Source organism: Falco cherrug, chromosome 12 (assembly GCF_023634085.1).
Source record: "Falco cherrug isolate bFalChe1 chromosome 12, bFalChe1.pri, whole genome shotgun sequence".
Classification (NCBI taxonomy): Eukaryota; Metazoa; Chordata; class Aves; order Falconiformes; family Falconidae; genus Falco; species Falco cherrug.
The window spans coordinates 11,538,037-11,554,211 of NC_073708.1; the positions used below are offsets into that span (position 1 = coordinate 11,538,037).

Below are 16,175 nucleotides of genomic sequence, written 5' to 3' on the forward strand. Positions count from 1 at the left end.
GGGGTGGGGGGTGCCGCCGGCCCCGGGCAGCCGGGCCAGCTGCAGGGCCATCTATTGCTGCCATGGCGGCGTCCGAAATTCCCACTGGGGAAGCGCCCGGCGACCAGGGCTCGTCCGCTGAGGAAAGAGTCGCCCGCCGCCCCTCAGGTGAGGCCGGCACGCCGGGCCCTGGCTCCCGAGCGGCGCGGCCGGCTCTGTGTGCTGTGCGGGGAGCGGTGCGGGGGCGAAACCCGCCGCCGTCCCGGGTGCATCGGGGTGTAAAGCTGTCCCGCCACTGTGGCTCCCTCATAACAGCGGCCCCCAGGTACCCAGGTACATCCGTAAGCCACCAAAGAAAACACTGTCAGTTCATCGAAAGATACCATTTCTTGACACCTGAAATGGCCTGGCAGAAATTTTAGTTTGGAAACGCAGAGGCATGTTGTCAAAGGGGAGCCAGCAGCTGGTACGGATACGAAGAGATGAAAATTTCTCTCCCCACAACACGAAGCATGAGGAAGAGCGGTTCCCAGTTGGCATGGCAATGTGCTGTCCAAAGGGGAGTATCATTCCTGAGAGAAAAGAAGAGCTTTCTAACTGGGCAAAGATGGCAATAATTTCAAATTTACATTACAGAATGTAATTATGTTATGTATCGTGCATAAGCAATACAGGAACCGGATCCTGCAGCAGAAGGGGAAAATCCCACCGCCCGCGGGCCGAGGAGTGCAGTGCCATGGCGGGCTCGTGTCATGGCGGTTCTGGCGAGGGCTGGCAGGCCGCGGGCCAGCGGGGCGGAGGCCTGGCCTCACACAGCCTCCCCTCAGCCTCCCCTCATCCGGGGAGTAAAGCTGCGGTGGCAGTGCTGCTGCAGAGTATTGCTGGTCACAGCAGGGACCAGCCTGAGCTCACCCCCCTCTGAAGGCTGGAACAAAGTTCTGACAAGATGTGTAATGCAAAAAGTCAATCATTAATACTTGTTGGACTGCTTTTCAACTGCCTAGAAATGGTGAGTGCAACTTACTTGCTTTAAAACTGTTTTCAAGAATGATACTGTATACTCTTTGTAAAAGTAAACTTAAAAGGGTAGAGACTACCTGACACCTGCTTCTAGGTTAATATTTTGTTACTATTACACTTTTGCACTGTTTATGAATGACTGAAAAATAAAAGAATATATTAGGATCCGAGGTCTTTCAAAGTCTGCCAACAACTGAAATTGGGATCTAGAGCCAGATGCAGAGAGGAAGACTAAGAAGTTGTAGATCTACATACCCGTACCAAATATCATTGGTCGCATAATTTCTGTACTTAAAGATTCTGAGGAAATACATCATATCAGTATAATGTATTAATAAAATGCAGTGGTTTAATTTGTTGTTGTTGTTGTTGTTACTAACGTTTATTTTTTTTTAATTTTCCAAATGAAATATTTCACTTTGTATTTCTAATTTTTTTACATCTTCCTTTTCAGATCTTTTCAGCTAACACAGGTAAATCTTCAAAATGGTATTTGCTTTTGCCTGCTTATTTTTGAACAGGTCTGAAAAGAACATGCTCATGTGATTTCTAATAAAACATTCTGTAAGTTCAAACAGCTTTATAAACAATTGTTTTTAAGTTTGATTCAGGTTTAAAAAAATCTATCTTGATGTCTTTATAAATTTTAAACCTCATTTTTAGGAGTCCCAATTCTGTTGGGCACTCACACAAAGATTTTGACAGACCACTTACACCTTGACACTAGTGTGAACCAGGGAGAACACTCAGCTGGATAGATTGTGCTGTTAATTAGCTACATAACTGTGCTACAGATAGGATTCAAACTGTCCTGTATTTGCACCCAATTAACTGTTGTATCTTTTTGTACTATAAAAAAAACAACCAAAAAACAAAAAACCACCCATCTCAAAAACACACACCAGAAGCATGATCTCCTAAGCACAAATATTTCCAATGTTTCACAACATTTTGTACTTTCTTCTATCTCATATTTTGTGCCTACAGCTCCTATTGCCTTAAATGTGAATATTGACAAGTTTAAAATATGAGGAATGCAAGATTACATTAAATGCTCTCAGAATTCACTCTCTGGTGACAGTTCACTTTTCTTCATATACTGCCCTGTCAAGGCAATATTGCAATGTTGCAATGTTGCAGTATCTGGACACTTACTGTAGCATATTCTTTTCATAATTTGCCAAACAAGCATTTGATCCTGTTCATGTGTGGATGTTGTTGACACTGGTTGTAAATTCACATATGGATTATGCCCAGTATTTTTTAAAAAATAATTAGACTATAGCATATGAGGGTTTCAGGAAAAATAGCTATCATCACAACCTGATATTATGAGAACAAGCAGCAGTTGTTACAGTAATTAATGGATTACAAAAGTGAACGAAGGAAATAGCACTCCAAATTCAGTGGAATGCCTTTAGTCCGAAAATTAGGTCATGTAGATGCTTGATAAGGCACTGAACAATCTTCTTGTCAAGACTTGACTAAATTCAGGAATGACTGAAATTATTTTTTTATAATTATTTTTATTCTATATAATTTTTTTTTTAGGTTTCTCTGTGTCTATATTTGATGTGACATCACGAAGCATTTACCTCATATGGCCCAAGTTTTCAGGAGCCTCTTCTTACAGAGTCACAGCTACAGCTGTGAATACTGTAGGCCATTCATTACTGGCTCATTTTAGTGATGGTACACTTAAAGGAACACTAACTTCGTTAATTCCCAATACTATTTATGCTATACAAGCAGAAGCCATAGACAAGAATGGAATTATTCTTGCAGAAACACAGATTATGCAGTCAACAGGTTAGTAAGAAAAACTTTGTTCAACCTAATTTCCATTAACATTTGGAGGACTGGGATTTTATCCTTGATGTTTCATTGTACTGGTAGGGAATAGTCCTGTTGAAGCCTTTTGCGAGTTCTCCTACTGAGTACAGTATTAGCATGATTAACTCCATTTCCTCGCTGCTTTTTTTAATGTATATGTTTTCCTTTCCTGCCATCCCCAGCTTGCTCAGACTGCAGCTTTCCAAATCACTTACCCTTTCTTTACGAATGCAGATGTGAAGCTAAATGTATTTTCCACTACTGATGCTGATAAACAGTATTTTTGTTTCATTCACAAAAGAACTTGTAGTATATAAGTCATTGATGGATATTGAATAAGAATATGCATAAACAGAAATGCTTTTTTATTTCATCACTGAAATGTAATTGAAAAACTGTTCTGTTGAAATTCTGTTTTTAAAATAGTTTAACTGGTGATTTTTAGAAATAGCCATTATTTTTCCAGTAGAATTTGTTTCTTCTAAACATAATTATTACAATAAAAATTGAAAATAAAAAAGTAGCAGTGTTTATCCTGATAAATATAAAAAACCCACCTCCGTTGCTAGCTTAGTTATGGGAGAACAGATATTAATGATTAATGTTATGTAAGTTATTTCTGATATAAATCATATGCTATATATTCTTTACTTGACTGTTAGCCAAGTAACTCCCTTAGACTTGCATAAGGATTTCCTTCACAGAAATTTTTATGAATTGTTACTAAAGACAATTTTTTAAAAGAAAAAAAAATCATAGTGCAATAGTTTGCTCAAAGATCGCAAAAGACACACATGCAGATGTTCCATAGACTTGATCACATAGAATATATGCTACCATTTTTACAAATGCGGCAAAAGAGGATGTCTGACTATGGCTGGATAAGAAAGTAATTGGGACTAAGAAAGTGGACGTAATGCTCAGGAGTTGTATAATACTTGCTAGGGTCTCTGAAATCCCAAATTAACTGCCTTACTATAAATAAGTTTGCCTCAAAGCATGTACTTTTGTCCCAAATACTTTTTAATTCCTTTTCTTAATTTTAGGTGGGATGCACTTTCGTTTTATCTTTTTTTCCTCTTCTAGTGAGTTTTTTGCAGCCTTGCAATTTATGGACTTGCTTTACATATGCTGATTCTAGTCTGAAAATCCTGATTACTGAACATAAATTACTTGTGGTTAAGAAATACACTCTCTGTAGTTACTTTGTCACTGCAGTACACAAGAGCTCTTTCTTAATGGCTTGCAGCATAGCATAATAGAAAAGCATTTAATTGCAGTATTTGATGTGTCATGTTATTGTATATCTGCTCTGAGCAGGGGGTTGGATAAGATGATTTCCCATGGTCCCTTCAAAACTAAATTATTTTATGTTGCTTTGACATAGAAATGCCTATTATTCAGCATCCTATTTCAGACTGCTTTGTATAAACATCCACTTCTTCTTTGTATGTATTGTTTTGTATACTGCTTTCTGTAAATATCCAGTATAGTTAATGTGCTATAGAGCAAGCCTAAAAAGAAACCTCTCATTTCAAACTAGGTTAAAAAACGGTAATTTTCAATAGTGATCTCAAGGGTACTAGAGTATTTTTATTGAGAGATGAAAGTTGGTCTAGAACATCTCAAGACTCTGTATTTTGTTGATATTCATTTAAACTTCATTTAACTCAAACTCACAGAAATTTTAGGCCGTTTGTCCTCCACTTTACCTTTGCAAAATGTTCAGAGCACTTAGCATTTCATCAGGCTGATAGAGTTCCCCAATTTCAGTATGTCTATCGTCATTTCCATTTAGCTCCAGACATACCTGTTATTGACCAAGCTTACTCAAAACTTAGCAACAGTATCACAGTGGAATGGAGAGCAGTACCTGGGGCTACTAGTTATCTGCTGACTGCACAAGATGGAGATTCCTTCATTGAAACTGTAGTTAAAAACTCTCCAGGCACAGTGACGGGACTGAAACCTGCCACCTTGTACAGAATCACTATCAGATCTATAAATTCAGGAGGAAAAAGCCAGCCTTCACCTTTCAGAAAAGCAAAAACAGGTGACTTTCAAATTCTTACTCTTATTTCAAACTCTTTAATGTTGTTATAATATAAAGCATTCATGCAAGCATCTTTTTTTTTTTTAATTTGAACAAAATCCCAAACAGTATAGTCCAGACATGTACCAGTACTGAATTATTATAAACTTGTATTTTAAATTGTATTGATCACATTCTCCTTTCAGTTTTTGAGGACTAGAATTTGGCCATCTGACTTAATGACCAGGACAAGAGTCTGAATTAATGCTTTACTTTATGACAGTACTGTAAGTTAAATGTTTAATAGGAAGTTTTACTAGCATTTGTATGAATTTATGTATTTTCTGTTAACAAAATCATATTTTATTTTAATGAAAGACATAACTTGAAGAAATTAAGGAAATGAACAACTAAAGTTATAAAATAGTAAGACTGCGAAACTTAGAGGACAGGAAATGCAGTATCTTCTTGGTGATTTTCATTCTTCTACACATTTGACCTTTCATACTTTGTGCATGAGCTACATTCATTTTACAAAACTTGTAATATCATAATGAATGCACCAAATCAGTTTTCATATTTATTCTGTCAGTCTCACATTAATTTATTTTTCTGGTTTTATTGTCACTGAATCTGTCTCCCAGAGTTTGGTGATTGTTGTTTCTGTGTATTCATTTCAAATGTGGCCCTTTCGGATGGTATTAATGAAAAAAACCAAAAGCTTAATTGGTGTTCTTTCTCAACAGTCCTGGCTGCTCCAGTTCTGTCTGTTAGTTCTCCAAGTTGTGACTCCATTGCAGTGAGCTGGAGAGCTGTGTACATGGCAGCTGGATTCTCTGTGTCCCTCATGAGATCAGATGGTTTGGGCAGAATGCTGAAGGAGAACACCACCAATACGTCCTTGATATTTAAAAATCTAGATCCAGGAACTCTCTATACTATCAAGGCGTATGCCTGGAATGTAAATGGGATTCCTGGAGATGATTTCACGTATAATCAAAGAACAAGTAAGTTTTCTTTTCTGAAACCAAGTAAGCATTTAAAAACAAACAAACAGAAAGTGTTTATGTGTATGAGTGATTGTGTTTTGTTTTTCAAAGACACATTGGGTAGATTTTCAGATCATATAGTCTTTACCCCATCTCAAAGTTCAAGAAAACTTGGATGACATGGCTATGTTTAATGAGTAACACTGAGGCAAAGATACCATTAACTAACACTAAAGTTGTTGTTTTGCTGATTGACTGGATACCAAGCAAAAATTAATTTAAAATCAAATCTCAGAATAAGTGCAGTTTATTATAAGGGCAACTAGCGTGCAGCATGATAAAAGGAAACAGTACTAATTATGATGCACAATATGATAAAAGAGAATAGGAGCAAAGCATCAAATCATTACTTCAAAGTGTTACAGAGACTAAGAAAAGAACGCATCACCAATTACCACCTTAATGTCATCCAGGCCCACACTTCAGCTGGGAAGCCCTATTGCAGCCAGGACCCAGGGTCTCTTGCTAACTGGGAAAATTCCTACGTGGTGCATCCACCTGCAGGCGAGACTTCTGGCCCAGTCCCAGAGCTTGCCCTCCTTTATACTCAGTGAAAAACAAAAATAGTTTACACAGCTAGCACATGTAAACTTTTAAGTTTAGGCTGAATGATCTCATGATTCATAAGGTTCACACACACCAGGGACATTGGCCCGAGCGTGGTGGAGTTACCATCATAACACAGCTGCACACAATATTTATTGTCTGGATGGTCCTGCTCATATCTTGCTTGTTCACGGGGCTCAGGACAAACACCACCTGCTCATTAAAGTAGTCCTTGAGCTCCCCAAGGTTACTAAATTAAACAATTCCTAATTAAAGACAAAGACTTTTTCATAAGCAGTAATCAATTTAATAAATTTTCACCACAGCTGTACCCAGGACAGGCCTGGGTAAGGATTACACAAGCTTATTCTGATTTGAGGATTTTTCTAACTGTGAGAAGCAAATACTTAAATAAGGCAGGGAGTTTCAACAGAAAGTTTTGTGACAATGTACAACTAGAAACATTTCCCGAAAAAACTGTTACTTTAATATGAATGAGGGTAAGGTCTGCACCACAAGAATTGTATTTAGTTTGCAAGTTATGAAAAAGAACGTGTCTGTAGGCAATATGCTAAGTTGTATTTTTCTGTTCCAAACTGATTGATATACCATAGGTCCTAATGCACCAGCGGATGTTAAAGTAGCTTTTAATAGTGGCGCTTTAAGAGCTATTGTTTCTTGGATGCCAACAGAAGGAGCTCTAACTTACAGTGTGACAGCCTCCAGTGGACTCTTGAAACTGAAGTGTAACACATCTTCTGCCTCCTGCATGGTGCCATCGCTCCAGTGCGGCTCTGAATATTATGTCTCTGTCACAGCATACAATGATGCTGGAGCCAGTAAACCTACTGATGCAGTAAGCTTAAAAACTAGTATGTGTCATTGATCCTTATATAGCTTATGGCATTTTAGCATGTATTACCTTAATTTCAGATATAAATTAGTCCATTACAATTCATGAGTGGTTCTCAAACAGTTATTTCTGCTGCTGAATTTGTGCATGAACTGTGCCATATACCTTTCAATTACAGGGATAATAGCCTAAACTTTCTTCATGTTCCTGTGAGGAAAAGCTTGCAATGGGTTATATATTGTTGGCTCAACCAGTAAGCCTGCATTTTCCTCTTACCAGAAGTACCTGTTCTAAAGTCAGTTTTCTGAGTGTAAAACTCATGTAAGGAATAACAGATCTGTCCTACTGGGTCAGGTCTGTCACAAAGAGATTGGGAGAAATCCATGAGGAAATAGCATTAAGGACTTGCCCTAGGCTGAGGACTGTTCTAGGCTTCATCTGGTGGTTAGTTAGTAAGGAGGTCAACAAAACCACATTCAGCTAAAGTAACACCACTAGAATAAATTAAGAGGCCATCAACCATTCTCAAGCAGCAGCTTTGTCAGGACAAAAGGTTCCTGCTTTCAGCCACTTCACACCGCTGACAGAGGTTATTGCTTCCTGATCTGTTAGGTCAACTGCCAGTGTACCAGAATCTAAATCATTTTTTTTACTATGTGCTACCTTAAAGGCAAAACGTTATTTGCTTAATTATTTGATGTAACCTGCCTCATTTTGACTTCTCATTGATGTGAGTTAGAGATCATCCATGTGAGCAACTCAGAGATGGATCTAACGGGATGAGCATGCCTTAAGCAAGAGACAACTTTTAAGCTGTGGGCTGTAATCTTCTCAGCCAGGATTGCTCCAGCTAGATCATGTATATTCATTGTAATAGCAGCAAGCTAAACATTTTGAACTAGACAGAAAGTAAATGTTATTTAAGCAAAAGCCATGGGGTTCACTGTTTAATGTGACATTTTGGCATGCCACCAGAAAGGAAACCTGACCAAAGGACAGCTTTATTCAGACACAGCCAGTGAGTTTCATACTTTCATATAAGGGGTTTTCACATAAAGGCTTTTGGATGCCAACTGCTATTCAGGCTAGTATTCCGATTGTCATCCAGAACTACTATTTGTGAGCACAGGCTGTACCAGTTTCTTTTGAAATACTGCCTGGTGCCACTGGTTTTGTTCACAGGGGCTCCTTAAGCTCTTTTCTTTAAGACAGGAAGGTTGCATCTATTTTGTTCTGTGAGAGTCGTACTCACTTTTTTATCTAAATGTAAGGAGCATCCTCTATAGAGACAGATAAGTTGCTGTTTTCTTGAACAAGACAGAGCAACTGTTCAAGCTGAGTAGAATAATTCATACATACATGGTTTCCCCTTATTCCCCAAAAGTGTAACTTCAATAAAAATACTATGTTTACAATTCTTTTTTTCTTTTTTAAAACGTTTTTTTTTTTCAGTTCCTTGTGCACCGGTAAATATATCAATTGAAGAGGGTGAACCTGGCCGCTTGTTGGTATCATGGTCTCACGTCAATTTCGGACATTATTACGTGGTTTTTGTGAAGAGTGATGATGGCTTGGAAGTGCACTGCAACACATCACGTACTCAATGCCGTTTCCAGTCAGACTGTGGCTTCACTTATTTCATCAGTATCTTTGCATATAACAAGGCAGGGCAGAGTCCTTTAGGTGATGTATTCAATTACACTACCGGTAAGTGGCAAGGAATTCTTGCAAATTCATTTTGGATCCTTTAACTGGGTTTATTATAGAGCTGGTTGGATGTTTTTATTGGAAGATAGTGACTTAAACTTCTGGTTTTATTCTGGTTTTGGGCAAAACACACATAGGTTGGCAGAGAAAAAGAACCACTTCACATTGCAGCTGAATTTGGCTTGCATAGTCAAGTGCAACAACATGCTTACAAACTTGAAAACAGTTTAACAATTCACAATCATCAGGCATGGATGTACAAATAACACACTGCTGGCATAACATTTGCATTCTAGTCCCGTTTTTTCTGTTGTGGGTTTTTTGGTTTGGGTTTGGTTTTTTTTTTTTTCCCCTATTGCCTTAGGAAGGGTGTACCAAAATCTTAAACTTCCTCATAGAGAGTTTTCATATTTGGAAAGTGAAAAAGTAACAAAAGCTCAATGGAAAGCTGTGAAGAACATTGTTAGAGTTACTTAACCTCTAGGTGCTTTGATATTTTAAATCCAGGATATACATAATTCCTGTATGTCTTTGTGTTACCTATACCTTCGAATGCTCTCTCTTGATTTGGAAGGAGGGGTAGTGAGTTAGTTCTGGGCGTAAGTCTGGATGAATGAGACTGTTCGCACAGTATCAGTCACCTTTGGGTACTTAAGACGTGAAGCAGATCGGTGAACGAAACGCGGCTCTCGGGTTTCGGGCCAGCTGCCGGCCGACGCTCAGGCCGCCCGCCCTGCGCTCTGTCCCCAGCCCCGTGCTGCCCCAGCGACTTCAGGGCCGTGGTGGCCTCCAGCGACACCGTGCGGGTGACCTGGGCCCCTGTCCGGGGTGCTGAAATCTACCAAACCAGCGCGGCCGGCCGCGGCGGGCTGCGGCTCTGCAACGACACCGCCACCGCCTGCACCCTGTCGGCTCTGCAGTGCGACACCCGCTACAGCATCACGGTTTATTCCTTCAGCGAGGCCAGGGGCAGCAACACGTCCTGTGCGTCAAAGGACGTGGCAACAGGTATTACCATCATTCTTATTTTCCTTTAGCAGAAGTAATTAGTCGGGCGCTGCAGTGATTCACAGATAAAAAGCATTACTGGGGTGCTAAGTTCCTGTAACGGATAAAAATAATAAATAAATAAATAAATAAATACCAGAAGTCTAAAACTATACTGTAAGCAGGGACCTAAAACCAAATTTGGATTGAAAGCTTCTGATAGCTCCAAGTTTTTGAAGAATCACATTTACAATTCATCTCTGAGTTTGCATGCAAAATCCTTTCATTATCAGTTCTGTCACAAATTCTAAATTCTCACCAGGAGTAAACACTTCAGGATCATATACTTTTCCAGAGTAGTTTTTTAGCTCTAACTGGAATTTAATTTTCATGTGTAACTTAAATAGTATGGATAAACAATCTGTTCAAATACTGTTCACGTGAAATATTTCAGCTCCCTGCAGTCCTGAAATTAAAAGTATCTCAAAGGAGGCGCTTTCGGTAGTCAGCGTGCACTGGCAATCTAACAACGAAGCAGCTACATACATTGTCACTGCCAGAGGAGAGGCTGGACTTTGGCATTGCACGAGCTCTGGAAATTCCTGCACCCTAATTAATCTTCCCTGTGGATCTGCTTTCTCGGTTAGCGCTATAGCAAGATCACCAGCAGGACAGAGTTTACCAAGCTACAGTGTCCCTTTAGAGACAGGTATGTGGGAATTGTAAATAGTGGAAAATGTTTAACAGCTTATTATTAAAATAGTTCTGTGTCTCTATATGTTTTTGGCTTTTTTTGTGTGTTTTTTGTTTTTAATTACAGTGTGTGCATATTATACTATCTGTTGCTGGATGTCCTCTACTTAAACGTGTGTGTCTTTGTGTGTGAGAAGGAAGGATCACTTGGCGCTTGCCTCATACTGAGAAGCCTTTGTGCAAGCAATTGTCACGTGGCACAGCTAACTAAAATATAAGAACATAATCCACTAATGTAATGCTTAACTTCCTTGTCAGCATTTTGACTTTTAACATTTCTGGGAAAGGCAATGAGGTAATGACAACAAATAGTGTGAAGAACAGATTAAAGCACATCCTACTCACCATTCCTGCTATTAATTTGCTAGCAGAGTTTTGTCCTGTACCAGTCACCCAGACAATCCCCAAGCACAGTTCAGAGGTTAATGTACACCAGGATTTATTTTTACAGGCAGTTTGGCTGCAGTTATTTTGCATTGTAGATGAAGAGGCTTTAAACAGAGATGGACTGAGCTATATGACTTGAGGGGTAGAGATGGACCCTGACATTCTGATCACAATTTTTGGTGATTTTTAGAATCTTGGTGAATAATGATCTTATTAAAATTCTAGGGTTATAACTCACTGTTAGAGACAAATCGATCTCATTTTGTTTATTAGCTTTCCAGAATAGTCAAGTAATACTAATGTTTGCCTGAAAAGTGCACACCTTCATGCCTTTGCTCTTGCTTATGTACTATTCCAGTTGCAACCCCCCAAAATAACTTCAATTTTCCAAGTATGAAAAAGAACTGACTTCTCTATTTTTTTTGTTCTTTTTAAGCTCCTTGTTGCCCTAAAGACCTGATACTAACTCAAGTGACACAGTCTGTAACAAATGTCAGCTGGTCTGTTGGGATGGGTGCACGGACATACGTAACAGCACTGGAGTCTCCAAAAGGACAGGCAAAGTGTCACACCCTTCAAAACTACTGTCTCCTGGGATGCATCGCATGCGGCACCAATTATACTGTATCTCTGAAAGCAATCAGTGAAACGGGTTTGACATCCAGTTGCACATATCAAGGATATTCTTCCAGTATGTAAATGCAATGGGGAAGAAAAAGACTCAATATACAACTTGCTTTGTGTAGTGTTCCTCTCATACAAATAGTGCAGCTGAAATTCAATACATAGTTAATACGGTTGCAGTTCCCTCTTGAATAAACGCACTTTGGGTTATTTTCACATGTAATTTAAGCCCTGTTCTTATAACAGCCATCAGGTGGAAATTTAAAGATGTTTTTATTACAATGCTCCAGAATCAATTTTTAAATTTAAATTACTACAGCATAATAAACTTTTAGAGACCACAAAAAGATTCTGGGCACTCTAGGGTAGCCCTGGTGTCTCCGTATTCAGGAGAGAGCAACAGTATTCCAGCGTTTAAAACAATGGCTGAATTCCAGCTCCATAATACGAGTCCGATAGAACATTTTCTTCCCTAGCTCAGTTCAAAAATTATTTTGCCTTTCTATGAAATAATAATTTCTCATTGAAATGCTGTTATCTAGTATGATCGAAATCATATCATCTGGTTTAAAGTGCACTCTATGAATTTGTAACGTATTGTGGGTTCACAAAATTTGCTTATTAATGTTTTTTATTTTATTAGGTGCTTGCTGCCCTTCTGGAGTGAAGCTATATAGACTTGGCAATAATGGTATCAGGGTATACTGGCGAGCTTCTGATGAAACGATAAACTACAATACTGATTTACATGGCTCAAAAGGCAATTTCACCTGTACCCCTCGCTCAGGTCTAAGCCACTGTGATATCACCGAGATACCTTGTGGAGACGTCTACACAGTGGTAGTATCTCCAGTTACTGATAAGGGGATGAAGCTTACATTTTGTCCTAAAAAAATATATTCAGGTAAAATTTAAATGTCTTTGAATGATGTATTTTTGTCCACGCATGTTAGATGGTTACGTTGTAATCTGAAATTATGTGAGTAAAGATGGCATGGAATGGAACTTTTCTATTCTGATGTTGAATCCAGAATAAACTTTATGGGTGCTATCTTGCACTACCTGTGACAGGAACTTCTTAGGAGCATTTTGGGACTGGGCATGCTTATGTACACAGGTGCCTCTTAACTGGATCACCCATAACCTGGAGAATACAGAGAAGCTAATTTTCAGGTGGGAGGTTAGTAGTGGTTAGATACAAAAGCAAATAAATGAGGATTTTTAATTGCTTTGTTTTCTAACTTTATAGAATTTCTGGGTTTGAATAAAGAAACAAATCAAGAACTTCTACAAATCATTTCTAAGCACATTTCTGAAGTAAAAATTGTTTAAAGCGGTAGAAATTCCCTTGGGATTCCTTTCCCAGGGTGTAAATTTAATCCATTATAAAACCTACTGCTATCGGATGGGATTGCACAGTTGTATAGCATGGACTACATTCAACAGACTACTAATATTTTCTGGCTTACAACCTAACACCTAACATTTATACTTCTGTTTCATGTCATTTCAGTAACCTGTTCTGGAAGCTCTGTTGGAATGGGTAAGAGCACACAGTACATTCATTCCAAATCCATGATGTTTGTGAAACATGTTACCATCATGTAACTCCAAATAAGGTGCAGATAATGTACATATTTGATAGTCAAGGCTTGTGTTAGTGTTTTGCACGTTTGTCTCACTGCCCATAGTAACATAAAATTAAAACCAAAAAATCTTACCTATATTGTGGCCTGTATGCCATGGTGCATTCTACACTGTCACAACATTTACTATTTATCTGATAGCACATAATAAGAAACAAGGCTTATCTCCTATAGCCTTGCCATATGCCATATCCCATTACAAATTAAACTACGTTGCACTTCTGATTATTTTTTTTAAGCATATATAAAAAAGCATGGCTTACCTCAATCTATACTACCTTATTTCTTCTGGGGTTTCAACAGGATAGTCTTGTGCTTTATTTGCCAATGTAAACTTGCAGCAACTTCAGCCACTGAAACAAACATTTCTCAAGGCAGTTGCTTTCCGTAACTGAAAGTGTCTTAATTTCTGAATTCTGTTGTAGTGATTTATAGAGGAAAAAGCAATGCAGAACAACATATCTAGAGGAAAATGCTGGTTCAAATAAAGAGGTAAGTTATGAGTCGTAGTTCAGATTAGGATCAAACTTCCCCTGCTAAAGAGCTTTGGGATTGGAGAGATAAGCTTCACCAGTATTGTATACCCTAAATACAACTGGTCTTTTAAAATCCATCATAATTACCTCAGAAACCTCAAGTTGTTTACTCCTACTATCAATACTGATTTGTCCTCTCCTCCATTTACAATAAAACCCTATTTCACTTCATTAAGCCTCTTCTAATACCTCCTATAGTTCCCCAGAAAAGTATTAAAAATACAAACAGATCAAGATACTCTTTAGCACTCATTTGCTTTCTTCTCTGCTAGCTAAAATTGCTCATTCTCCAACAAAAAGTACTGGTGTTCTGGACTATTTACTGCCCTTGTCTCAAAAGGATGGCAAGAAGTCACTGCGGACTTTTTTTTCCTCCCCAAGGTTGATCATCTCTGCTGCTGTTCTCCTACAGCTGTCCTGCATGTTAAGGTTCTTGGTAACACCATCCTCCCCAAATGCTCCTCTCAGTCTTTCTTTCCCTGAAGATGGAAAGATGACATCGGTGCTTAGCTGCATCAGTCACAGCTGCTTGAAGACTGGGAGGAGGGAAGCTGAACAGCTAGCCATATCCGAGATCTAACCCAGGACATCACACTTGGGCCCCCAACTGATGAGATAATTTTTAAAGTGCAGATGAACACTGATAGAGATCTCCGTAGTCTTGAACTGTAATTTTCCCTGTAAAGCAATCTGTTCTAAAAGCTCTTCCAAGACAGTTATGAATCAGTAGGTGTGTTCTAGACCTAATGTATCAATGAAATAGTAAAGGCTGAAAAAACAATTAAGAGTGCAATCTCACTCCTTAAAAAAAAAAAAAAAGCAGCTGTTTAGGTGTACTCAGTTAAAAGTAGCTTCAGGCTTAATCAAGTATTCTAAGGCTATTTCATTTTAGTTTAGATTTTCAAAAAAAAAGTTTCCTCCTTTACAATTTTGAGAGTGACTCATGAGGGTAAACATAATATTCTCTTCACATCAACTGATGTGTTTTGCTTTGTGGCTAACGCAGAACTGACAGTTATTAAAATTTTAATTCCCCATTTTTCAGAAAAGGCAGAACCTTTGCTCATACTCCCCAGTGGTTTCTTTTTCAGCCAAAATAGAAACCAAACTTCTAGGGTTCTACATACACATAAAAAGTAAAACAATGACTCAAAAATACCTTACAAAGACAGTCTTAAGAAGCCTATGTATAAAGTTTACCAAAGGCAACAAGGTTTTTAACACTACTTTCAGCTTATAGAAACAGACACCGTGCATTCTGAAGTTTCCTTCCTTCACAGAACGCGGTTGTACTGTGTATCACAGTCACTGCTTCTGACCACTTGCACAAAATAGTCTCATGGGAATCTCACTCTTCAATACAGTGACTGTAGATGGCCCAAGAACTGCATGTTCCTTCTTAGAACATGACCTGCATTTATTCCCTGCCAAACAATTCTTTAGGAAGCATTATTTAAAACTGCCCCCGCATCACTTAATGAAAAGTTGGGTTTATTTCTCACTGAATTTGAAAAAACAATTAAAAACGTAAAAATAGGTATTTTTCACAACTTTCTTCCTCAATGGTTTTATTTAAGTATTTTTTCTTTGCAGTCATCATTGTCAAACACTGTCACCAAAGTCTAAGTGTCTAACCAGGTGCCTCTCAACTGGATTTTCAGAGGTTTCCAGCAATCAGTTTCTTTTGGAATCAAATTTAAGCCACAGGTTTCTTCATTTCATATAAACAATTCTGGTATTTCCATGCTCTAACAGTAACTCTAATGTATTTTAAGCAATTATAAACTGTTGGTGTATTTTTTTCTTCATTCTTCCTGGCATACAGACACAGACATCTCAGAATTGTACTACAACCTTGACAACGCTGTAGTACTATTTTTGTCAGCTCCTCTCACTTTTCATGATCAAAAGCAAGAAGTGTAACTGTAACAGAACATATTATTTGCATGTCTGTTAGGAGAAAAATACGAAAAAAAAAAAAAGAAAAGAAAAAGCGAGAAGCTGAAAAGGAGTCAAGATTGCAAGAAAAACCATGTCCATTAAACTCAAAAAGTAGTTCAAAGATGTAGGCAATTTACCAACACAGGGAGGAAAAAGAACACAACCAGCCAGCCAGTCCCACACCTCCTACGGTGGCTGTGTGTGCTGCAGGCGTTGGTATCCAAGGATCAGATGTTGTTTAATAATAATAAACACTGTCAATATGTGAAACATCACTGGCAC

At 38.5% G+C, this 16,175-nt stretch overlaps 1 protein-coding gene across 4 annotated transcripts; it reads left to right on the top strand.

Moving 5' to 3' along the window:
• The first annotated feature begins 131 nt into the window (after positions 1 to 131).
• Positions 132 to 14,733, top strand: FNDC7 (fibronectin type III domain containing 7). Of its 4 annotated transcripts, none has more exons than XM_055725155.1 (14): positions 132 to 988; positions 1,454 to 1,472; positions 2,551 to 2,808; positions 4,631 to 4,885; positions 5,611 to 5,871; positions 7,152 to 7,331; positions 8,765 to 9,019; positions 9,770 to 10,027; positions 10,461 to 10,715; positions 11,583 to 11,837; positions 12,414 to 12,674; positions 13,284 to 13,313; positions 13,842 to 13,908; positions 14,225 to 14,733. In XM_055725155.1, exons 1-13 carry the CDS (start codon positions 926 to 928, stop codon positions 13,880 to 13,882), a joined length of 2,391 nt encoding a protein of 796 aa, XP_055581130.1. In that variant the 5' UTR covers positions 132 to 925; the 3' UTR covers positions 13,883 to 13,908; positions 14,225 to 14,733. The 4 variants fall into 4 exon arrangements, with proteins under 4 accessions (XP_055581130.1, XP_027653983.1, XP_014142906.1 ...); XM_014287431.3 differs by having other exon boundaries at positions 134 to 988; positions 7,074 to 7,331; XM_027798180.2 differs by having other exon boundaries at positions 134 to 988; positions 7,074 to 7,331; positions 14,334 to 14,733.
• Positions 14,734 to 16,175: the final 1,442 nt, after the last annotated feature.

Excerpts from the sequence above, each read along its gene's own strand:
- FNDC7 (XM_014287431.3), top strand. The coding sequence starts at position 926 with ATGTGTAATGCAAAAAGTCAATCATTAATACTTGTTGGACTGCTTTTC. Across the intron at positions 2,809-4,630 it reads ACAGATTATGCAGTCAACAG|CTCCAGACATACCTGTTATT; the intron begins GTTAGTAAGAAA and ends ATTTCCATTTAG. Across the intron at positions 10,716-11,582 it reads CAGTGTCCCTTTAGAGACAG|CTCCTTGTTGCCCTAAAGAC; the intron begins GTATGTGGGAAT and ends GTTCTTTTTAAG.